Raw genomic sequence first — 27,023 nt, 5'->3', positions numbered from 1 at the left:
AAATCACTAAGTAAAAACAACTGAAATACATATTATATAAAAATAAAAAAAAGTTTTTATGTATATATCTAAGACTACATATATGACTTCCATCTTAAAGTGTAACTAAAGGCAACACTTTTTTCTTCATTTTGGATAGGGATGGGGAAGGTTCCCCTAAGGTTTATGACATCTGTATCCTATAGGGGGGATTTTCTTTCACTTCTTGCCCTATAGCCAAAACAGGAATTTAAAGGAAACCCCACAGTGAGAGAATCCTCGGGTGTCACTAGGGTCTCCAGAACTAGGATCCCCATTGGAAGATTTCTCCTCGTTCACTGTTCTGATGTCAACCCCAAATTCCTAAGGAAGAGCTGGGTGATGTTTTTTTAAACTACTACACTATGGAGGTTCTTATATCCTTTATGTAACATCCTGGATCTGGAGAAAACCATCGGAAGAGTTTGATGCAAAATATATGGGAAAATATCCATCCATCATTTGAGGCTGCAGTTGTTCCTTATCCCGCTGGGAGATTTCCATTGAAGAGGAAGACAGTACAGCTTACCAGGATCCAACATCTTGACGCATGACTAGACCCATTGGAGTCTATCCCTGAGGTGAGAGGCTAGAACACACTGGGTGTGGATTGTTGAGAGTTATCTATGGGCTATCACCACATCCTATCCTGCTGATTTGCACTTGGACACTTTTTTCTCCCTCCTGTTTTGCACTTATTTTTGCACAATTGAAGGGGCTTTCAATTGTTGTGATATTGAATACACTTTTTTTATTTTTGCCATTGGACAATTTTTTAGGATATATGATTGCACTTATGCACATTGGTACAAGATATGTTTATTGCATTTGCACTTTATTCATGTATCTGGATTTAGCACTTTATATTGTTTTGCATTGGTTATAGTTTTTTAGTGCTGCTTCACTTTACTACTTACATATTTATTGGTGCTGGTGACACTTCAGAAGTTCAGCAGCTATTTACACTTTGATTTTCTCTACTCTAATCGTTAACATTGCTAGTAGCGCATAAGCACCGTATTCATTTTACAGCATGATGTTGCCACCACCATGCTTCACTGTAGGGATGGTATTGGCCAGGTGATGAGCAGTGCTTTTTTCCCTCAATACATGATGCTTGCCATTCTGGCTAAATGGTTAAATCTTTGTTTCATCATGGTCTGAGAGTCCTTCAGGTGCCTTTTGGCAAAAAAAAATTGGGAAAATTAAGAAATTTTATTTTTTACATATTGTCACCAGTGCAGTATCATATAACTGGTGTGGCAGTGATCAGGAACACAGACTGGTGACAGTATGTAAAAATAAAAATAAAGATTGTGTAACGGGAGGGCCCGTGGAACCCAAAATACCTTAGAAAGTATGGGATACCCTTGCTGCAGATCCCCATGCATCTCTTATGTCTAAATCACCCTATGTCCATTAGGGGCTGACTGCGGCAGGTCGGCAAGTAGTTAATCTTATTCCTAAATATTTTAATTCTGTAAATTTTAATTATTGTTTTAAAGCGGGGGTTCACCCTAAAAAAAATTCTAACATTACAATGAGCTGACCTGTGACACGGACATCATGCTGGTCTTTTTTTTTTGTACATACCGTTTTTTCTGTATTTTCTCCCCATATTTCCCGCAGGAGTGGGCGTTCCTATTCACAGGGTAAGTGATTGACGTTCTTCCGCCCGGTGCATACAGCACGTCACAACTTACCGAAAGAAACCGAACGTCGGGTCAGCTCTATACGGCGCCTGCGCACCGACGTTCGGCTTCTGTCGGCAAGTCGTGACGCGCTGTATGCACCGGTCGGAAGAACGTCAATCACTTACCCTGTGAATAGGAACGCCCACTCCCGCGGAGAATCCGGGGAGAAAATACAGACAAAACGGAATGTACGAAGAAACAAATTTGATAGTTCTCCGTAGTGTTTCATAGTCTTCATTAAGTTGTGCATTGTAATCCTAGGGTTCGACATATAGAATAATACATCATCAGCATAAGCTGCTATTTTATGTTTCTCCTCTCCTATCTTACTCCCTCCTATGTCTGGGTTGTTCATTATTGTTGCCAGAAGGGGTTCTAGTGATAGTACAAATAGTAGGGGATGCCCCTGTCTCGTTCCATTGAACATTTCGAAAGGGGAAGATAAAGTTTCATTGACCTTCACGTTTGCAGTAGGGTGCTTATATAATACTTTAACCCCTTCCTGCTGACCATACACATATAAGTGCAAAGGAGGGATTGGAGGTCTTTTAGACCCCCGATGTCTCCTTAACCTTTTGCCGACCGCGCCATAGCAGAAATACTGCTACAGCGCGGTCGAGTTATTGTGACAGGACGTCCCTGGGACGTCCTCGTGCACTTCCGCGTTTGCGCGTCCCCTGGGGCGCGCTCGCGGAAGTGTCCGTGCTCGCCGGGTCTAGAAGACCCGGCGCATCACGGATCACAGTAAATTGCCGCGAATCGCGGCTGTTTACCACGTGATCGCTCCGTCAAATGACGGAGCGATCACTTGTAAACAAACCGGCGTCATTTGATGACGCCGGTTCCTCCCTCTCCTCTCTGTACCGTTCGGTACAGTGCGAGAGGAGGAGGGGGGGGAGCGCGGGGTGTCAGCAGTGCTGTGGCTGGATCTGTGACAACTGCAGTCACAGATCCAGCCATCCCTCCCAGCTCAGCAATACTCTGCAATACCCCCCCATACTCTGCCATACCCCCCCATACTCTGCCATACCCCCCCATACTCTGCCATACCCCCCCATACTCTGCCATACCCCCCCATACTCTGCCATACCCCCGCCATACCCCCCCATACTCTGCCATACCCCCGCCATACCCCGCCATACTCTGCATACCCCCGCCATACCCCGCCATACCCCCCCATACTCTGCATACCCCCGCCATACCCCGCCATACCCCCCCATACTCTGCATACCCCCGCCATACCCCCCCATACTCTGCATACCCCCGCCATACCCCGCCATACCCCCCCATACTCTGCATACCCCCGCCATACCCCGCCATACCCCCCCATACTCTGCATACCCCCCCATACTCTGCATACCCCCCCCCATACCCCCATACCCCGCCATACCCCCATACCCCGCCATACCCCCATACCCTGCCATACCCCCATACCCCGCCATACCCCGCCATACCCCCATACTCCGCCATACCCCCATACTCCGCCATACCCCCATACTCCGCCATACCCCCATACTCCGCCATACCCCCATACTCCGCCATACCCCCATACTCCGCCATACCCCCATACTCTGCAAAACCCCCATACTCTGCAATACCCTGCGCGATACTCTGCAATACCCAAATACTCTGCAATACTCCGCAATACCCCAATACTCTGCAATACCCCCAATACCCCAATACTCTGCAATACCCAAATACTCCGCAATACCCCAATACTCCGCATATATAATGTTTTGGGGTTCTATGTAGTTTTCTAGCAAATAAATTGTGATTTTTCCATGTAGGAGAGAAATGTCAGAATTGGCCTGGGTGCTCCAGAACGCCTGATGGCGCTCCCTGCATGTTGGGCCTCTCTATGTGGCCACGCCGTGTAAAAGTTGCACACATGGGGTATCGCCATACTCGGGAGGAATAGCAGAATGTGTTTTGGGGTGTCATTCGTGGTATGCATATGCTGTGTGTGAGAAATAACCTGCGAATATGACAGAAACAAGTTTGTTTGTTTTTTTTTTACAGAATTTTCGGTCGTTTTTCTTTTATAGCGCAAAAAATAAAAAACCCAGAGGTGATCTAATACCACCAAAAGAAAGCTCTATTTGTGTGAAAAAAAGGACAAAAATTTCAAATGGGTACAATGTTGTATGACGGAGTAATTGTCATTCAAATTGTGAGAGCACCGAAAGCTGAAAATTGGTCTGGTCAGGAAGGGGGTTTAAGTGCCCAGTGGTCAAGAGGTTAAAGAGTACCTGCCACCACCTATTACTGTCACAAAGGATGTTTACATTTATTGTGACAGCAATAAAAGTGATACATTTTTTTAAACACAATTTAATAATATAAAAATATATAAAAAAAAAAAAAACTAAAGCGTCCCTGTGAGCTTGTGCAGCAAAGAAAACACACACAGCAACTAAGGCACAGACAGTACCTTTGGCAGAAGTATACATATTCTATCCAAGTATTCTATGCAAGTATGCATATATTCTATCCCTAAGGCCCCTTTCACACTGACACGTTTTTCAGGCGGTTTAGCGGAAAAAAATAGTGCTGCTATACTGCCTGAAAAAATCGTGCCATGCAGTCTTCAATGTGAAAGCCCGAAGGCTTTCACACTGAAGCAGTGCGCTAGCAGGACCCCTCCAAAAAGTCCTGCTAGTCGCATCTTTGGAGTGGTATAGGAGCGGGGTGTTTACCGCTCCTATACCGCTCCTTCCCATTGATATCAATGGGAAACTGCGGTAAGACCGCTGGCAATGCGCCTCCGCAGAGGCGCATTGCCGGCGGTATTAACCCTTTTTCGGCTGCTAGCGGGGGTTAAAACCGCACCGATATCGGCCGAACATCATGGTAAATACGACGGTATAGCAGGGGTAAAAATCGCACCGCTATACCGCCACCACACTTCCGCTGCCCTGTGTAAAAGGGGCCTAACAGAGTAACTACACAGTTTGTAAAACATTAGTAAGCTTTTGCTGTATAGGTGGGCAATCCCTCCTCCCTACCTTATCTGATTAGTTACCAAACAGGATGTGTATTGTCGGTCTCTGGTTTGGGGGTATGTGTATTTTCCGCCTCTGGTACTAAAACCCATCTCTTCTGAGGTCAAGGGGTTCCTTACCCATGAAATGGATACAGCGCCCAGAGGCGATTCAGTTTGCATGTGTTGCGCTTTACAAGTCTCTCTCTCTCTGGTACTGGTGGGATGTGCATTATCAGTTTCTAGCTCCTGAGAGAGTGTGTGGTATCAACAGGGTAAGTATTGTCAGCTTCTGGTATCAGCAAGATGCATATAATAGGTCAACATTACAACCTGCCCTCATCTAATAGCAAAATATACATACTGTATTTCTTGTTGTTAGTATACACCAGTGTTTCTCAACTCCAGTCCTCAAGGCGCCCCAACAGGTCATGTTTTCAGGCTTTCCATTATTTTGCACAGGTGATTTGATCAGTTTCACTGCCTTGGTAATTACCACAGCCATTTCATCTGAGGGAAATCCTGAAAACATGACCTGTTGGTGCGCCTCGAGGACTGGAGTTGAGAAACACTGGTATACACATCTGCAAGCCTTTCCATGCTGAGATATTAAGTAGTTAAATAGTTAGTCAGGTTGAAAAAAGTCCATCTAGTTCAACCATAAAAAAAAGAAAAAAAAAATCGTACAATCCAATATACCCAATTCTATACCCACAGTTGATCAAGAGGAAGGCACAAAATCCCAGCAGAGCATGCTCTAATTTGCTACAGCAGGGGAACAAATTCCTTCCTGATCCCCCGAGAGGCAATCAGATTTTTCCTGGATCAACTTTACCTAAAAAGGATAGTACCCAGTTATATTCTGTACATTTAGAAAAGTATCCAGGCCTTTCTTATAGCAATCTACTGAGCTGGCCAGAACCACCTCTGGAGGGAGTCTGTTCCACATTTTCACAAAAATTTCTTCACAGCTCTAAGAGCTGTGAAGAAACCTTTCCATATTTGGAGATGAAATCTAGATTTTCCATGTCCTCTGTGTTGACCATAAAACGAATAACTCAACACTAAGTTCACTATATGGACCCCTTATATATTTGTACATGTTTATCATATCCCCCCTTATTCTCCTCTTCTCAGGAGTGAATAAATTCAGTTCTTCTAATCTTTCCTCATAGCTGAGCTCCTCCATGCCTCTTATCAGTTTGGTGTTTCTCTGCACTTTTTCCAGTTCCCCAATATCCTTTTTGAGAACTGGTGCTCAAAACTGAACTGCATATTCCAGATGAGGTCTTACTAATTATTTGTACAGGGGAAAAATTATATCTCTCTCTCTGGAGTCCATACCTCTCTTAATACAAGAAAGGACTTTGCTCCCTTTGGAAACCGCAGCTTGGCATTGCATGCCATTATTGAGCTTATGATCTACCAAAACCCCCAGATGCTTCTCTATTACGGATCCCTCCAGTTGTACTCCCCCTAGTATGTATGATGCATGCATATTCTTAGCCCCCAAGTGCATAACTTTACATTTATCAACATTAAACCTCATCTGCCACATAGTCACCCAATTAGACAGAGCATTGAGGTCGGCTTGTAAATTGTAAATTGTTATTCCACTGCATAGCTTAGTGTCATCTGCTAAGACAGAAAATGTACTTTTGATCCCAGACCCAATATCATTTATAAACATATTAAAAAGTAAGGGTCCCAACACTGAACCTTGGGGTACACCACTGATAACCTTAGACCATTCAGAGTAAAAATAATTAACCACTATTCTCTGAATACTGTCTTTTAGCCAGTTAGTTCATCATACATTCCCGGCATCCTGGCTGAGAAGAGATGTGAAGAACACCTATGCACTATCACTATTAACTATCACCCGACTTAGGAACTCACTCTAGAAATTTTGTTTACTTCCTGAAACCCCATATATCTAGCAATGTGACAGGTGATTTTCCTAATGAGCCACCTCCTTTCCTATTCCCTGATATATTGATTTGTATATTATGAATAAGTAAGGCTTGGCTCTTCTTGGTCTGTGCATGCGCAGGATTTTTGATGTAGTCTATGGAGGTTGAAAGAAGGGGTGAGCTCAACAGCAGGACACAGAAAAGATGTTACCAGCTTCAGCAACAGCAGGGATAGAAAGACCTACATCAAAAAGGACTCAAGTAAGGACTCAAATACAGGTCTTTGCAGACTTTACTTCTGCTCCAAGGAGCCCCAGCAATTGTATTCTCATCAACAGATCTCGAATCAGCAGACCTCAAATCAGCAGGCGTGCTGCACAACATGGTTCACACCTGAGAGGCTAGTGGTAACTGAACATGGCCATGCTTTTCACTTGATGTTCTGATGTCTGTTGATTAAAGGTAAGGTTTATTATGTCATTGAACTACTAGTATTGCAAATACTTTTTTAAATGTATTAAACTCTCTCTCGCTACTTTTGTTCACCTCCAGTATCCCTCCCATAATGCTCTTGTCATATCTACCCAGACCCTTCCCCTTTTATTCTCCCCCTTCTCCTCCAACCACTCTGCTCTACTCCCCTTGTACACCCCCTACGGCTTCCTCACCATAATGCCCTCCTTGTCCAGCTCCGGCACACTACCCATAGTGCTTTTGTTGTTTGCAGCTGGCCTACTACCTTTTCTCTAATCTTCCCATTTCCCCCAAGGCTCTACATAACGCTGCTCTCGTCCACCACCTGCACCTTCATTCTTCTGCATAACCAGCCTTTACGGCTCCAATCTACTCTGCCTCCTTTCTTCCCCAAGTACTTCCCATTCTGCTAGCAGTCAACTGAGCTGGGCAGCCTGATAGTCTATATTGAAAGTGAAATTTTAATTACTAAACAACCTGGGTCTCAGGGCTCCAAGGCACTCCAGCAGCCAAGGCACTCTTAAAGGGTCACTAAAGGAAACATTTTTTTTTTAGCTGAAATGACTGTTTACAGGGTATAGAGACATAATAGTTAACTGATTCCCTTTAAAACTGATTACAAATAGATAAAAAACAATCATATAATGTACCTACAGTTTAGTTTAGTTTTTGCTGTTGTTTCCTGGTTCTCTGATGTACAGAGACAAAGAGCCAATAGAGGGCAGTGATGCTTTGTAAAACAAAACTGGATTGGTGCTGACATACAGTAATCACACCTCTTTGATTAGTGACCACAGTGAGAAATCTCCCAGTACTGTGGTGATCAGGAAACAGACAACCAGGAAGTGTCCAGAACAGAGAGGAATTACAGCAACATCAAAGCAAAAACGAACAATGAGGACATGAAACCAGGACTGCAGTAAAGTAAAGGAAGCTATTTAGCTAAAAAAAAAATCCTTTAGTGACCCTTTAAGGTACTTTCAAAGTGCTTTCTTTCCAAGGGTAGGATGTTATTTGAGTTGTAACACTGTGATCAAAATAAGTGGATTCAATGTTGCAACCTTGCTTAGGCTCCTGTTTGGTCTTAATACAGATAGACATGGCACTCTTCTGAAGGGAAAAAGGAAAAGGCACACACACCTACAGGGATATTGCATGGAGAGGTAAGGTTGTAACACAGCAAATGAAAAGTGAAGATGGATAAATGCAGACTACTGATTTGTTTTATATAAAAGTCTAAAAAAGAAAACACTAAACAAGCCATATTATAGTAAATTATTTAAAACTGTGCATCTAATACTCCTTGTTTAACAATATAGTACTGGCTGATGGCACAGCTTAGAACAGAATAGGGTAATTTCTAATGTATAATGGGAGTTAATAGTTCAGAAGGAGACGAAAATTTGAATCTATGCATGTTTGAATGCCAACTGGTTTCTGTAAAGTCAAAGGGTTACATTGTCATTTAAGATATACAAAGCATTTAGTGACATTCTTCCTTGATCCATTCTGCTAATTACACATTCCTGAATTATTCTGCTGTTAAAATACAGCAAACCCATACGAGCATAAAGTGTTTGCTCACATCCAACCTTTAAACATCAGACCTTTAATGAATATGCAGCCTTTGCTGGTACTGTCATGCCACAAGAACCACTCATTTATGATGCAACATTTTAGAGCCTTCTTTATCAGGATTAAAGTACCAAACCAAACCATTCGCATAAATGGCATCTATGTTTATTTATATACAGTGCCTTGCAAATGTATTCACCCCCCTTGGCATTTTTTGTGTTTTGTTGCCTCAGAACCTGGAATTAACATTGATCGTTTGAGGATTTACATCAGGGGTGCCCAACCAGTGGCCCGTGGAGCCCTCTCATGTGGCCCGTGACCGCTCTGCCCTGGGATGGAATAAAACAGAATAGAATACTGTTATTAAAGGTAAGTTTATTACTAATATCACAGTGTATATATAGGCATATCTGTTATGCAGTGGTTACAAGGCTGCTTTTAAACTGATCCACAGGTGCAGAGAAGTGCACCTGCGGGTTACCTGCACTGAGCCATAGACTTCTATTACCTGCGAGTTTGATGTGCTGAAAATAGAGTGGGCTCTATAGAGCCGAGTGGGCTATCATTCACGCGTTCCTCTCATTGTGGCCCGCGATCGGTTACCAAGTCGCTAAAAGTGGCCCTTGCTCTTCAAAAGGTTGGGCACCCCTGATTTACATAATTAAATTTACAGAAAATACTGTACCCACACCTTTGAAGATGTTTTTTTTATTGTGAAGCACACAACAAATAGGACAAAATAACAGAAAAGGTCAATGTGCATAGCTATTCACCCCGCTAAAGTCAATACTATGTAGAGCCACCTTTTGCTGCTATCACAGTTCCAGTTTGCTTTGCATAAGTCTTTATGAGCTTGCCACATCTTACCACTGGGATTTTTGCCCATTCCTCCTTGCAAAACTGCTTCAGTTCCTTTAACCACTTAACAACCGAGGACGTTCTCGAATTTGTGTAGTAATATTTGAATGATGCCTGCAGCTACAGGCATCATTCAGATATCACGGTCTTCAGCCGGCAACTCTGTGCACAATAAGAATGATCAAAGCGGCAGTTTCCTGGCTTGATCGTTCTTATAGGCAGCGGGAGGGGAAGCCTCCCGCCACCATCCGGTGCTTCTCCGGGCTCTCCTGTGCCATTGGGGGCCCGGAGAACGAATCGGCCGGCGCAGGCTGGGAAGCATAGAGATGACCAGATGGTCACCAGTCATCTCTATGACCGTCGGAGGCTCGGGCTTGATGTTATGAAGTCACGTCCGGGTACCCAGGAGTAACAAAGCCACAATCACGGCTGTCGGCATGAGATCTGTGAATTTTTTTTCACTATCTCATGCTTTCAAGCCTGGAGCACAGATGAGGGGTCTTATTGACCCCACATCTCTCCATAAAGAGGACCTGTCACAGTGATTCCTATTACAAGGGATGTTTACATTCCTTGTAATAGGAATAAAATAGGAATAAAAGTGATCAACAAAAAAATGTTAAAAGAAAGTGTAAAAAAAAAAAAAAAAAGTAAAATCAAAATAAAAAAAAAAAATGTATTTTATTTTTAAAACGCCCCTGTCCCGGTAAGTCGCGCTCAGAAGCTAACACGCATGCAAGTCCCCCCCACATATGTAAACGCTGTTCAAACCCCACATATGAGGTATCGTGGCGTGCGTTAGAGCGTGTGCAACAATTCTAGCACTAGACCTCCTCTGTAACTCGAAAATAGTAACCTATGGAGATTTTTAAGTACCGAAGTTTGGCGCCATTCCATGAGTGTGCGCAATTTTAAAGTGTGACATGTTAGGTATTTATTTACTCGGCGTAACATCATCTTTCACATTATATAAAAAAATTGGGCTAACTTTACTGTTTTGTTATTTTTTAATTCATGAAACCGTTTTTTTCCCCAAAAAAGGTGTTTGAAAAATGATTGCGCAAATACTGTGCGAGTACTATTTTACAATCCGCTCCGCATAGTTATTCAAGAAAGATAGCTTATAAAACTATGTCCACACCGTTGTCATTTTGCTTGTGGGCATTGTGAAGGCCGACTTCCAGGCAGCATTATATAGTGTGGGGCGTGTACTAAACCCCCTGAGCCATAATTTTGCGCGCTGGGATTGGCCAAGCATGCGGGTCATAGTGCATGCTTGGCCAATCATCAGCCAGCAATGCACTGCGATGCCACAGTGAATTATGGGCCGAGACACGCCATTGGAATTTGGCGCGAACGGCCCAAAGCGTTCGTAAGTCGACCAACGATCGAACATACGATGTTCGAGTCGAACGTGAGTTTGACTCGAATACGAAGCTCATCCATAATAAGGAGACAATAATTGTGTGAGCAAACACTGTGCAACAATGTATGCCTGTTGAAAAGCGATAAAACAAGAATACGCAGAAGCTTTTTGTAAACACTGTTACTAAATATAACAAGTCATAGTATTCCTAGTTGTATGGTATGCTACAAGTAAAAAACAGTCTGTATGGATGCTTCCTATTCAATTTTGTTTTAGTGTAGAAGTTTTTTTTTCTGCCCTATAAATGCGTCTTACAACATACATCCATAATATTCAACTCTACATAGACTATTATATGAAGTATTCTGTGTACATTCACCCAGTTTAATCCTGAGTGGCTTGAAATCAAACTATTTTGCATCCAATGTGCTGTATCCAAGCAACAGAATATTAGCATGAAAAGTGCAGTTTTTGTATCCCCTCCCTGTGAGTATTGTTAGACACATTTAATCACTCTTTAATATTCACTCAGGTCCATACCTTTTGGGATAAGTGGCTAAAATATCACTTTCTTTGCAAAAATGGGCCAGTCACATGTAGTGGTATCAAATGTTAGCATATCATACCGTGATAATTATGGTGCAAGAAACCAAATTGTTGTGCATATCTCCAGGGGTGGGCTGGGCCAGGGGGCAAGGTGAAGATTTCCCCCAGGCCATCCCAACTTATTTGCAAAATGGCCGGCAGCCGCACGCTGCCTGCTGATAATTTTTATTTTCTCTTCGGGCCAGGGGCACGGCCGTGGTCGCACGCTGTGGCATTCTAGGAATTGTAGTCCATGTGCGCTCAAGCTCCTGGTGGGTGGAGAAATGAGAGCAGCCAGGAAACTACAACTCACAGATCTTGGAGGCAGGCAGAGGCAGCAGGGTGCGCCAGGGAGTCAGGACACACATGATTGGCTCGGGCTGCAAGTGTACTTGCCCTAGGACGGGGGCATCACTCCCCCAGGACCTGCTGAGCTGGCATGGGCAGCTGCCATTGCTGAGGTGAGAGACCCTGACACCCACAGCTGAACCTCACATCCCATCTACTCCCCCAATACATCCTTTTTACCCTGCCCCAGACCAGTCCCCACCCAGTAACCTCAAAATAGCCCTCAACAATGTGGGTCCTGCTGGGAGCTGGCCATGGCCTTTTGATCCTGCTGGGAGATGGCCATGGCCAGCAGGACCCACAGGCCAGTGGCCAGCAGAACCTACAGGCCAGTGACCAGCAGGACCCACAGGCCATTGCCAGAAGGACCCAAAGGTCAGCGACCAGCAGGACCCACAGGTCCACGAGCAACTCCCAGCAGGACCAGCACAGTCTCCAGCACACCACAGGTCTTCAAAATATCTTTAAAAAATGTATTAAAAATGATCACATCACAGCAGTGAATTGTGATGTTTATGAGCCATGCAGGATCTCATGCCTGGTAAAGTGGTCCTGCATAGCCCCACATCACAATTTTGTGCTGTGATGTGATCACTGTATTACATATTTGGACACTATCTTGAAGATCCACGGTGTGCTGATGGTCTATGTTTGACAAGTGCTAGAAGAAGCGCTACATGACCAGTTTTGCTAGCTCTCCCCTCTGGTAAAATAGGTTAACCAGGAGTGTATGGAAAGACAGAATATGTGCTTTTAAAACCTGGACCATCCATAATTTTGAAGACATTTTTGATATCTTTGTTTAGCTAATACACCTATAATAACTATTTAAAACATGTTTTTCAGCCAGTACACAAATGACCTTGTTTTTATAGTGTATTACCGCCTCAACATAGCAAAGTATTCTTGGAATAACACATGAAATTGTGGCCTTAGACAAGCCTGTTGCCTTTTACATAAATGAGGGGTGGGCTTTGAATTTACTAACAGTACACCACAAAGATTTTTTCTCTTCAAAGAAAAACTGTGCAGCATTCGGAAGAGTTGCTAGGGTGATATGTTTTATAAGATAGAACAGCTGATTAAAGTTACAGTGCAATGCTGAAAAATACATTTTGCCCAAAGTTAATTTGAAAAATTGTGTAATCTACATGGGAAAACGATCTTAATAAGCAGCAGCATGGGGTGAATACATGTCAGAACCTTAAAATAAAATACACAGCTGTAAATACTGGAAGTTGTTAGTTCTTTTATACTGGTGACCAATATTGTTCTATGAACCGATGCTTATTTAAATTTGATCACTGGCGTATTTTGTATTTCCAGAAGCAATTGTGTTTGTCCCTTCTAGTTTTCTTTCATTTGAATGGAAGGCTGGGATAACAACATTTGAAGTAGGCAGGTGTTGTGCTTGCTTCAATATACAGATCCTATTTCCCAGGGAGACAGGTTTCATTTCATTATATCCACAGCTTATTATAATACGCTGATTAGGACAGTGGAAAGCTTGCGAAGCCGGTTTATCTTTATTCGGGTTTACAGGCTGTGCACCATGAATGATATGCTCCAAAACATATTTTTTTATTCTATGGAAAATGGGGGTTGGTGGCTTCTGACATCCGTGGCTCTCACATCCAATCTAAGTAAAAAACAGTGTCCTCAGTCTGTGCTTACTAAATGTAAACTAAACAAAAGTTGATTTGTATGCCTATCTATTGTATAATATATTTAACATAAAGTAAAGCCAAAAGTCAACTATACAATCATCAACAATTACAAAACAACACTTGATATATGTATTAACATTATATTCGGGAGGTATGTTGGTAAGTATGGAAATGGAAAAAATCTAAATGGAAAGATGAACATGATAATAATAATAATATCATATTGGATGTAATAACACAACGAAATTGTAAAACACACAAATGTTTGAGCAAAACTAAAATCATTAGGCATAATTATGCTCATCATTCTCAACCACAGCCAAATGAGTAGGTCTCATAAGCATAGGGTAGGCAGACCATCAGGGCTAGTGCTGCACTCCATGCAATAATGCTGTAAAAAGGAGTCACTTTACCATGTATTAATACAATGGGGGTTATTTACTAAAGGCAAATCCACTTTGCACTACAAGTGCAAACTACAAGTGCAAACTGCACTTGAAATTGCACTGAAAGTGCACTTGGAAGTGCAGTCGCTGTAAATCTGAGGGGTAGATCTAAAATGAGGGGAAGCTGTTCTTATTTTATAAGCTGTTTTTTTTAATTGTCATTGCATGTCCCCTTCAGATCTACAGCGACTGCACTTCCAAGTGCACTTTCAGTGCAATTTCAACTGCACTTTGCACTTGTACTTTGCACTTGTAGTGCACAGGGGATTTGCCTTTTGTAAATGAACCCCAATATCTCACAACAATGAGTACACCCCTCACATTTTTGTAAATATTGAATTCTATCTTTTCATGTTACAACACTGAAGAAATTACACTTTGTTACAATGTAAAGTAGTGAGTGTACAGCTTGTATAACAGTGTAAATTTGCTGTCTCCTCAAAATAACTCAACGCACAGCCATTAATGTCTAAACCGCTGGCAACAAAAGTGAGTACACCCCTAAGTGGAAATGTCAAATTTGGGCCCAATTAGCCATGTTTCCTCCCAGCTGTCATGTGACTGGTTAGTGTTACAAGGTCCCAGGTGTGAATGGGGATCAGGTGTGTTAAATTTGATGTAATCGCTCTCACTCTCTCACTCTTCACTGGAAGTTCAACATGGCACCCCATGGGAAAAAAAAGACTGTTGCTCTACATTAACCACTAGAGTACCGGGCCATCGTCAAATGACGGCTCCACGGTGACTCTGAAAATTCAACAGGACGTCAATTGACGTCCTGTATTCTTGCGGCCACTGGGGGGCGCGCGAGCGCGCCGGCGGCGGCGCGCGCGCGCCCGGCGCGTCCCCGAGATGCCGATGCGCGTGCCTGGCGGTCGCGATGTCCGCCAGGCACTCGGAATCGGCGGCTATAGGGACAAGACGTGGAGCTCTGTGTGTAAACACAGAGCTCCACGTCCTGTCAGGGGAGAGAGGAGACCGATCTGTGTCCCTTGTACATAGGGACATAGATCGGTCACCTCCCCCAGTCACCCCCCTTCCCCCACAGTTAGAACACAATTTAGGTATACATATTAACCCCTCCCTCGCCCCCTAGTGTTAACCCCTTGAATGCCAGTCACATTTATACAGTAATTAGTGCATATTTATCGCATTAATCGCTGTATAAATGTGAATGGCGCCAAAAACGTGTCAAAAGTGTCCGATGTGTTCGCCGCAATGTCACGGTGACAGTAAAAAAATCGCAAATCGCCGCCAATACTAGTAAAAAAATTAATAAAATAAAAATGCCATAAATCTATCAGCTATTTTGTAAACGCTATAACTTTTGCGCAAACCAATCAATATATGATCATTGCGATTTTTTTTACCAAAAATATGTAGAAGAATACATATCGGCCTAAACTGAGGAAAAAAAACGTTTTTTTTTTTAAAAATTGTGATATTTATTAAATAAAAAAGTAAAAAATAGTGTTTTTTTTTTTAAATTGTCACTCTTCTTTTGTTTATAGCGCAAAAAATAAAAACCGCAGAGGTGATCAAATACCACCAAAAGAAAGCTCTATTTGTGGGAACAAAATGATAAAAAAATTGTTTGGGTACAGTGTAGCACGACCGCGCAATTGTCATTCAAAGTGCGACAGTGCTGAAAGCTGAAAATTGGCTTGGGCAGGAAGGGGCGTAAGTGCCCGGTATGGAAGTGGTTAAGATGGTCTAGGCCAGTGGTTCTCAACCTTCTAGTGCCATGACCCCTTGATAAAATTTCCCGAGTTGTGGGGACCCCCAACAGTAAAATTATTTTCATAGCGTGGGTTGAAAGCACCCAAGGCAAGACAGGTAATTTGCTCCTCTAACCCACAGACATTTAGCGCTCCCTGAGTGCCTTCCACTCGTACAGTATTAAAACCCCTTATGGTACATTTTAGGGTGTACCACTCTTTCTCTTGGCTCTCCTTTCTTTCCCTTTCATCTCTATCCTAATCCCTTGTTCCCCCCCCCCCCCATCCCTCTCTCTAACTATCTTTCTTGCTCTCTCTTTTTTTCCCTTTCTCTCCCTTTTTCTTTGTTCCTCCCCCTTTTATCATCTCCCTTCCTGGAATAGTGCGGGCTTCAGGATCAGCCCAGGATTTAGTGACCCCTGGCAAATCATAATTTGACCCCCGAGGGGGTCCCGACCCCCAGGTTGAGAACCACTGGTCTAGGCTATAAGAAGATTGCCAAGACCCTGAAACTAAGCTGCAGCACAGTGGCCAAGACCATATATTTAACAGGACAGGTTCCACTCAAAACAGGCCTCGTCATGGTCGACCAAAGAAAATAATTTATTTACACAAGAAAGGTGACAGCTATAATAAGATGAGCAAAGCTTTACTTATCAGTCAGAATACTGTAGCATAAGTGATACAAAAAATTAACAAATCTGGAACTGCAACCATCTCACAGAGACGTCCAGGCCGTCCACAGAAGTTAACACCTCGACAGGAGCGACTTTTGATGAGAAGGGGTGAAGAAAGTCATCATGCAAGTTCACTGCAGTTAGCAGTAGAAAGCCAAACTGGGGTGATTGTTTCCTGTGACACAATACAGCGTACACTTCAGAGGAAAGGTATGCATGGGTGTAGTCCATAAAGGAAGCCTCTCCTAAAGTTAATGAACAAAAAAGCCTGCTTAGAATTTGCTGGGGCCCATGCTGAAAACAAACAAGACTACTGGGACTCTGTACTCTGGAGTGATGAGACCAAGATAATGGTTTTTGGAACTGATGGTTTCAAAACTGAATGGCATTGCAAAGGTGAGAAGTACAAAGAAAAGTGCATGGCGCCTACAGTGAAACATGGTGGTGGCAGTGTCCTCCTTTAGGGCTGCATGAATGCTGCTGGTGTCGGGGAGATGCATTTTATTGATGGTATCATGAATTCACAGATGTACTGCTCTATATTGAATGAGAAGGTGCTACCATCACTTTTCCAACATGACAATGAACCAAAACACATCTGTTGAAGAAGAACAGGGTGAACATGATTCATTGGCCAAATATGTCTCCTGATCTGAACCCAATCATACACCTATGGAGAATTCTGAAGAGACAAGTTGAGCATCACTTTTCATCCAGCATCCAGGCTCTAAAAGAGGCTGTTCTTGAAGAATTGAAAAAGATCGATTTTGCTAAATGTCGCCAACTTGTTCATTCCATGTCTAGAAGACTTGGTGCTCGCCTTACAAATAATGGAGGTCATACAAAATACTAGATGTAGTACTGTATGTATGTTGTGGGGTGTATTCATGTTTGCATCAACTAATTTTAGTAAAGCTGAAGATTTTGTAATCTACGTTATATTATTAACATTACTTTCATGTAATGAGCTAAACAAATGTTCCGTAAAACTCTGTTTTGTAAACATTTTGGAAATTGTTTTTGTATTTGTTGAGATATTGATTAAAATATTACTTTTAAAAGTGGGTGTAATAATTTATGCTGAGCACTGTACATAATAGCAACAGGGTTGCACCCAAAAATTTGATGGGATGTGGTTGGATTGGTCACACACCAGAGGTAGCACCAGCTTCAGTGAAGGTGTAACCACACATGTTGGCAAATCTGTACATCCAAGAGGGTTTGCAAACTTTAAGGCCCCGTACACACGGCCGAGGAACTCGACGTGCCAAACACATCGAGTTCCTCGGCCAGTTCAGCCCTGAAGCCGCCGAGGAGCTCGGCGGGCCGAGAGCTCCCATAGAACAACGAGGAAATAGAGAACATTTTCTCTATTTCCTCGCCGAGGTCCTCGTCGGCTTCCTCGGCGAAATTGTATACACGGCCGGGTTTCTCGGCAGAATTCAGCCAGAAACTCGGTCGGAAGCTGAATTCTGCCGAGGAAACTGGTCGTGTGTACGGGGCCTGAAATGTTCACAAAATAATGTTCCTTACTTTCACCAAAAAGAGCAAGGTTTTGACCGGTTGGGAGTTCTGTATTTGGTCATTTTTAGGACACTGACAAATATACTACCCTTGTAGAGCATGTACATCAGAAGACAATATGTATTTTTTTTTATGTTTTTATTTTATAGACATCATTCAAGATTCTTTACATTTGGTAAGAAAAAAAGACCGCTTCATGGAAGGAAAACTGTTTTTTTTTTTTTTTTTCAATATACAATACAACCATATGCATGTGAATTCTTATATGTATAAGTAATACCTATCATTGTTTAAATTAATATCACTGTTTTTCTTTAATACTGTCATTATGTATTTGTATCATGCATGAATAAACAAGCGCATATTATAATTTTGTAACTTTCTTGAAACACAGCCTTGTTGGCATCACCAATCATTTGTTAATGAACCAACAAGCAAAGATAGTGGAACACATACAGTATATAACAGTGTATCCAGAATCTCTTTCTAATCCGCAAAACCAAAATCAGAGGTCTGCACATCCACATTCTCTCTTGTGTTTAGGGTACACTTGGGGGGTTATTTACGAAAGGCAAATCCACTTTGCACTACAAGTGCAAAGTGCACTTGAAATTGCACTGAAAGTGCACTTGGAAGTGCAGTCGCTGTAGATCCGAGGGGGACATGCAAAGAAAATAAAAAACAGCATTTTAGCTTGCACGTGATTGGATAATAAAATCAGCAGAGCTTCCCCTCATTTCAGATCTACCCCTCAGATTTACAGTGACTGCACCTCCAAGTGCACTTTCAGTGCAATATCAACTGCACTTTGCACTTGTAGTTCAAAGTGAATTTGCCTTTTGTAAATAACCGCCTTGGATTTTTTGAAGCATTAACTGGAGAAGATATAAAGATAGTGAAAGGAAAAAGAAAGTTGGGGGGGACAGTTGGCCTGAAAAGTGGGGAAGGGGAAAAATATAAATCCAGTCACAACTATTCTCTTATTCCCTGAATATCAGCAAGCTCTCCATTTTCACACACTAACAGCTTACAGGGAACAAATGTTTCAGTCATTGCTTCACGCATCCACGGCCAAAGAGTCATTTATAGCAGTTTAAAGTATTGCTAAGTAAAAACTTTCAGTGTATATTTTTATGGTTAGAGGTGCTAGCAGCCATAAAGTAACTATAGCGCTGGCTTCTTATATGTTTCTGTTTTGATAGGGGGCACAGTGAAGGAACGGAATAATTAACAGCAATAGGTCACACTATAGTACTCTTTTGTCTCTGAGCTGGTCACAGCTGTAAACATTCTGAGTCATATCCAAGTGACTATTGTACATCTGGTACAGTGGTGTTTCAATATTAAAATACAGTTCATACTGCAGTATTTTACAAAGTACATCACATCATAGAGTGTTATAAGACATGTATTAAAAAACTGTGTTCGACTGAATCAAGTTCATCAATAAACATGTACAACACATTTAGGCCTGTACATCAGTACTCCTAACAATGAGGAGGGCTGCCTGCTACTTCTCAGGAAAAAGGAAGCCAGATAACGCAAAATATAAATTAGTTCTTATCTGCACACAATAAATTAATGTAATGATGAGTCTGGGCAAAGGTCACTAAAGCCCAGAGAAGGAAGCTTAACACAGCTGCCTAATCTCTGTTCTGCAGGATGACATTTGCCAACTCCAAACTCCAGATAATCTCTCAGAAATACACAGAAAATACCCAGGCAGCACTGTTCTCAGACGGCCTTTCTGCAGACATTCCAAACAACTGTAGACAATTTATTGTAACTCATGTAACATAAGTATACAAATGCTGCAATGTTAATATTATGTCCATTACGTGTTCTATTATGTTTGTGATGACAATCATATGGTGTTTGCAGCAGAAGCTCTTTGTGAACCCTGCATCCTTATGTAATAAATGTCAACAATAATGTTCTTAAATGCTGGACCTCCCTCAGTAGCAGGCACCGCAGGCCACACACCACCTTCAACCAAAAAGCTTGAAACTCATAATAAAGTTCCAAAAATGCTCTGAAAAATATAAATGCGGAGCCTGTTGTCTATGTCATCTTATTCCATTTCACAGTATCCAAATTCTCCCCAAATTGTGCCTGCTTACTAGACGGGGCATCACCTGAAGGTAAGGGAGGTCTGAGAATGTGAGAGTGAAAAGTGTAAAAAGATCAGGGAAGAGGAAAGTCTACTACATTCGTAGGACTCGAGCTGGAAATATTTAAAAAGTTTACAAAGTGTTTCAGAGTGGCAAGATTTGCTGGTTTCATTGGCTCTTCATCACCTCTGATCTTCAGCCTTATGTATGAAAATGTGCAAAAGAACTGTAATGTTCATATTGCACCAAAATGTTTACAATAAAATTAAAAGGAAAAGGATAAGTTCACCTTTCATAACATGTTACATGTTACACCCATATTCAGGGTGTAACATGTTACGAACAGACCACCCCCCCCCCCCTATTTTCCTGATCTAACAGCTAGTGCAACACCCCCCCCCCCCCTCCACTAGCTGTCACAATTAAAAGAAACAAGTTCTGTGAATGGGAAACAACAAGGCCTGGCAGCCTTTACAGCAGTCGCCTTGTAGTTTTTAATGAACTACCATGACGCTGTGGAGTACTGTGGTAGTTCATTTTCACTTCCTCTTAGATTGTATCTGCTTGCCCATACAGGATATTCGGGCACACACATACACTGACATATCTGAAAAATACCTACCGTATTTGCCGGTGTATAAGGCGACCGGGCGTATAAGACGACCCTCTAATTTTACATTTTTTTAAGATTTTTTTGCCTGTACTCACCGTATAAGATGACCCCCCTTCCGAGGCTTCCAACGCTTCATATTTCTTCCTTCTGGAGCCATATTATTCTTCTTCCTTCTTGCTGGAGCTGGAGCCAATCACGGCAAGCAATGTATTCTATTAATGAATACAAATTGGATTGGCAGAGGCTGTAACATCATCAGCCCATGACTCTCTGACTCTCAAAGCCAATCCGAGCAGGCTACTGTATATTGTATATTGGCAGAGGTTGTTATTTCAATCCGAGCAGGCTCTGTATTGATTTGAATACATCGCTCACCAGGAAAGGCTAAGCGGTATATACTGTATGCTGCCGAAGCTACATACAGTATTACCGCACATCCAGCAGGCATCCAAGCAGCTGACCCGGCGTATAAGACGACCCCTGATTTTTGGCCAGTTTTTTTAAGTGTAAAAGGTAGTCTTATACACCAGCAAATACAGTATTTTCGAGGCTCCAGAAACAAAAAACAATAAATGCACATCTTTTTACCTGCAAAAAATACTGTATTTATTATTTTGTGTTAAAAGGGGAACTTATGCTTTAATAAAATAGTGCAAAAATGGTGTAGCCTAAAAACACAGAAAACATATTCTATTTCTGGATACAAATAGATTCAAACAGATACAAACACTGATTTAGAAATGCCATTTGATGTTAGAATGGTTATTACTAAGATGAAACCCTATCATTTTGAAAATGTAGATGAAAGAACAAATGTCAGCTTACCCAGGCAAGAAGAATCAAGTTGCTCTTCACAGCTCCACAGTAACCCAGCATGCCCACAATGATGAGGAAACAACAGACAGCGACCATCACTGGATGGAACACAGGGAAGTAAATGAGGTGTACAGCTTCTTCCACCCTAGACACATGCAAGGTTCAGTTTTGCATTAGTTAAAGCTGAACTCTAGGCAGATATAAAAGACACATATTACTGCAGCTCTGTAGTCATTAATACATAATTAGATGCAATGTTTACATGTAAGCACTGTAAGTACCTGAATTTGACCTGTAGTTCTTACAAAGCAGGGCTGGAATGTGAGGGTAGCAGCAGCACAAGGAGCCATTCAGTGTATGTGCTGGCAAGAAGGATGATGATAGGGGCACAAACAGAGTGACATGGATGATCTCATCATTGTGCTGCTTCTCCTTTTACTGTCCAGTCGCAAGCTAGGAAGAGTCCAGGATGACATGGGCTCAGAGCCAGTAACTTGAATAAGGCTGGTTATCAGTATTATATAGGACATCTTTAGATTGAAGATAATATTGCAGCAAAAGCTGTTTTTATGTTATAATTCAATGGGCTATTCATGATTTTTTTGTTGATTTTGCCTGGAGTTCTGCTTTAATAACCCTAAGCAAATACATGAATTCGCCACTACCTCTGATGAATAATTTGTACATGTTATGTGGCAAGCAAATTCTTCTTTATACAGTATATGAAAATGCATGAAAAGGGTAATCGATTGGTTGCGATGGCTAGCACACATGGTCTTTGCATTAATAAACATCCAATATCAGAGCTGTGACAGTGTGGTTTCTGACAGTGATTGCTTTTGGATTAGGAACCAATCAACTTCGATCTCATGACAAGCTGGCAGCCAGCTAAACCATCATGTGCCTTTTACAGACAGACATAGTTGCAGATGCAGCCAGCCTTGAAGAAGGGACCCTGAAAGGCTCCAAAACGTTGGCATTTGGTCTGTGGCAATGGGGTTGATTAACTAAAACTGCAGAGAGCAAAATCAGCTTCTACATTTTATTGTCAAAGCTTAAAGAGGAGGTCCAGCCCCCCCACAAAAATAATTCAAAGTCAGCAGTTTCAAATACTGTAGCTGCTGACTTTTAATATATGGTGACTTATCTGTCCAGGGAGCCCTGGTAAGGGAACCCGGCAGTGAAGCCTTTTGGCTTCACAGATGGTTCCCCACTGCGCATGCATGAAGCGCACTGTGCTTTCTAATTGGCCGGGCAGCAGATGGAAGGAGGAAGGGGGCTGAACTTCCAAGAGACGATGCCGCGACGCCGTCTCCGGAAGTGGGGAAGGGTACCTGTCAAAAACAGGTGCCCGTCCCCACTTCCCCCCTGAAAGGTGAAAGGTACCGGAGGGGGGGAGACGGATAAGTGGAAGTTCCACTTTTGAGTGGAGCTTCACTTTAACTGGACAAGCTAAAGTTAGAAGCTTATTGGCTACCATGCACAGCTGCACCAGATGTTGCACTCTCCCGTTTTAGTAAATCAACTCCTCAGTGTCTACAATAAAATTGGTGATACTATCTTTCAAGGGTACTGAATGGCTCCATATGTACAGTTTATACACTAAGTCAAAATAGGCATAAAGTACATGGCATTTCACACATTAAAGCAAGAAGTGATTACATGTAATAAACAGATACTGCACAAAGTTCATTCACTTTCAGAATACAATTATGCTACATTGCCTAAAGTTAAAAAAATAAAACGATTCTAAACCCTTATGTGTCTATTGACACTTTCTATGCATTGCAGTAACGTATCACACATGCGCTAAGGGAACACCCCTCCATTAGGTGCACCATAACGTGTGGTAACATACAACAGTGTATTGTGATTGCTGTTACAAAAATGGCGCCGTTCTGATTTTTAGTCCATTGTGATGCATTGGTAGCTCATTCAAACAAAGACGGATCGCCTTGGTGTGAAAGGTCGGTAGGAGTTTTTTTGGATCTCTGTAGTTATGGTTAATAAAATGTGCTTGGATGTCTTTAAAACAATTAAAGCAAACTTATTCAACAAGCAACACACCCAAACACACAAAACAATTTACATTGCCATGTCTTTACAGAACAAAAAATGACTACAGTTACAGTCAATGAAAGAAAAGTAAGTGATCCCTTATATTTAGTAACAAATAAAATCATATTGTAAGATCTGTGAGTTAAAAACTGAATGTAAAATTGTCAGGTTTCATGGTTTGGAAGACTTAGCTTTTTTACCCTTATTTTCATACTAGGGCCATTATGTATATACATTATATATACAGTGTTTTTTTGTTTACACGCAGTGTTTTTTTTTAGCCACAATGCTTTTTGCGCTATCATCCACTTTGTTGGAACATCCTGCTTCAGATCACACCAGAAAATTTCAATGGGACTAACATTAGGACTATGACTTGACCATAATAATACAGGCAGTCCCCGAGTTATGAACACCCGAGTTACGAACGACTCCTACTTACGAACGGCCTCAAATGCCGGTCATTTGTGCTCCACGGTCATCCTGGATACCTCCAAGCACCTGCGGACACATCCCACACTGCAGTACTATATGTACTGCATGGCCAGAAGAGCCAGATAATATTACAAGCGCCCGGAACATCCCACATCCATGCACAGGCAGAAGTTAAACTTACAAATGTTCTGACCAAATGTTACACTTACAAATGCAGTGTTCCGACTTACGAACAAATTCCACTTGCGAACAAACCTACAGTCCTTATTGTGCTCAAAACTCTGGGTACTGCCTGTATATGGAAGTCCTTCTGATGAGTCAACTGGTGGTTACAGTATATGTGAACCCTTACCTTGTAAAACAACCCATTCAGTTTTAAACAGAAATGAAAGGCAAACATTTGTAACAAATGTTGGGTAACATATTGTTTAATTTATGTCAGTACTTTGGGTCTCTCCTGTAGTATGGTAGGTTTACAAACACAGATGTTATCAAGTACAAGAGATACCTACAGTTAAATATTGCTGAACTACAGAAAAAAATAAAAAAATAAATGTGAGCAAGCAGGCTTTTACTATATCTTTCCTGCAATGCAGTCATCCTGGCTTCCTACTTGCATACCTTTTTTAGAATGTACTGACCTGTACATGTGCAATTCAGTGTAAATTCTCAGCAAACCTCAGTTTGACTTGTACCCACAGGTAAGCCTTACCTATAGGTACTGTAAATATCTCCTAAACGTACACCATTTAGGAGATATTTACTGTTAATGCAGCGATAGCGTCATCAGCGCATACGCTCTGAAGGAACGGCCACCCGGGCCGTTCCTTCAGAGCCTTGTGCTGTAAACGGTGGTTCCGGCCAGTCACACAGCTGGAGTCCGCGGACCCGGAAGGAAGACGGGTGAAGATGGAAGCGGCCTCCTGTAGTGACAGCACTTTGCTGGAGGGCTTAGTTTCACAAACAGTACTAGTATGCAATGCATACTAGCACATTATGATATTACCTTTCAGGTCAGAGAAAAAAAAACCTCACCCAGCGGTTTATTACCACTTTAACTCAGGTGCTGGCCAAAGGTGGTTAGAATTGTCGGAAGATGCGAACCCTGGAAGAATTGTGGAATTTGCCGGCGCCAGCAAATTTGTTTGCAGACATTGCATTGCTGGATGGTAGGCACGTATAGGTGGCTTTAGGTCTGCTTTAAGTATCACCTTAGGGCTCTTTGCAACTTGTTTGAAAGTTATTTGGCATGGCCGTGACTTGGGACTGTCGCAACTCTTGAGAAAAGTAAACAGAGAAAAAGTTGTGCTAATAAAGCATATTAGGTGCTGTGTGCTGAAAAACAGCTAACCCCAACAATTAAATAGAACAAATGAAGATAACTTATATGTGAATATACTAGGTGGTAATTATATCAAAAAGTGATACATTAATACAAAAAATGATATGTGAAAATCAGTGAACAGTGGCAAATAAATCGTCATCCAATATAGAGTCCACCATAAAGGAAAGAAAGTCCATAATAAATAGTTTCCCAAGTGAAAAGGTCAACGAAGCATCCCAGGAAAAAGGTGAAGAGAAAGGCACTTCCACCAAGATCACACACTGCCTCTTAGCGAATTTAAATTATCTCTAAATTATAGGAGATCGGATACAGCATAAAACGATGATATCCTGGAAAGGATCATACAGCTTGGGATGATCAGAAGATGGATGGTCTCAATCGATATGCCAACACGGCATGTATATGAAAAGAAAGAGGGGACTCACATAGTGTAAAATCCTCAAGTTTAATATATAGTAAAAGGAATTGCACTTACATCAGGTCAATGAATAAAAAGCATCCAGTAAAATAAGCCGGCCAGATCTCAAACAAACAGCTCGTATCTTCCGGGTCAGATCACAATGCGCGGTGATGTCAGAACGTCGCCTCCCAACGTTTCGTCTCAAATGGGACGTGGTAACGGGATACAGGCGGCGTTCTGAATCACCGCATTTATACATAGGTCATGTGGTACAGCCTCGATGTGAGTCACACCCAGCCGTACCTCCGCCATCTTAGCTGATGGAAAACATACTGTATGCAGAGAAATTAGACTATAATTCACCTGCTACAAGTTAGATGGGAAAGAGATAAATCTCCCAGCACTTGTAATCATAATCCCACAGCAAAATCGCACATATTTATGCTTGATATCTGCCAAATGTATCATAAAGCAAAGCAGATTATTAAGCAAAGGTGCAGGCAATTACGCCTATATGTGTATCCTAAAACTTAAACAATCAACTAAAAAAATGTATAATACAAATTCTGCCATCCAACATTATAAGCGTCAGCCCCGATCCAGCGAAGCCAACAGCCATAAAGTTAGTCATCACTAAACAATTGTGTAATTGGATGGAGCTATAGCAAAGGAAACCCCAGATGTCAAATGCAACAAAAGGGTGCCGATGCTCAGCTATACACATCCAAAAAACGCAAACATCATATTGGCCGAGTCATCTTAGAGGTACTCAACCTAACAAAAAGCAAGTGTATAAATTAAAATGTTATACCCCTTTTGGCCTGAATATAGATGTCAACATCAACTGTTTTATTGCAAATTCCTAAATGTCATATTATGCTAATTATTTTTAGTTTTTTTACAAGAGTATTCGTTATTTCCATAGATTTCCCCTTTATCAGGTTTTTTGATGCCACCCATAGGCTGAGAAGTGAATTTATGTTATAATTGTATGATTTGTTGCAAACTCGATGTGGGTTCCATCCAGCTGTTTTTTATGTTAATTTTTTATAACTTTATAAAAAATAATTTTTGCTTTTTGTTAGGTTGAGTACCACTAAGATGACTCAACCAATATGATGTTTGCATTTTTTGGATGTGTATAGCTGAGCATCGGCGCCCTTTTGTTGCATTTGACATCTGGGGTTTCCTGTGCTATGTCTCCATCCAATTACACAATTGTTTAGTGATGACTAACTTTATGGCTGTTGGCTCCTCTGGATCGGGGCTGACGCTTATAATGTTGGATGGCAGAATTTGTATTATACATTTTTTTAGTTGGTTGTTTAAGTTTTAGGATACACATATAGGCGTAATTGCCAGCACCTTTGCTTAATAATCTGCTTTGCTTTATGATACATTT

At 41.8% G+C, this 27,023-nt stretch overlaps 1 protein-coding gene across 3 annotated transcripts in view; it reads right to left on the bottom strand.

The window, feature by feature from the left end:
- TSPAN12 (tetraspanin 12) overlaps window positions 1-27,023 on the bottom strand; it is a 255,911-nt gene that overhangs the window by 160,856 nt on the left and 68,032 nt on the right. For all 3 annotated transcript variants that reach the window (XM_040343747.1, XM_040343746.1, XM_040343745.1), the window contains exon 4: window positions 21,393-21,528. In XM_040343747.1, the coding sequence (XP_040199681.1) occupies window positions 21,393-21,528 (136 nt within the window). The remainder of the gene's footprint in view (window positions 1-21,392; window positions 21,529-27,023) is intronic.

This window comes from Rana temporaria, chromosome 3 (assembly GCF_905171775.1).
Source record: "Rana temporaria chromosome 3, aRanTem1.1, whole genome shotgun sequence".
NCBI lineage: Eukaryota > Metazoa > Chordata > Amphibia > Anura > Ranidae > Rana > Rana temporaria.
Note: the sequence above shows the minus strand (reverse complement) of the source record. Positions and strands in the feature narration are given on the sequence as shown.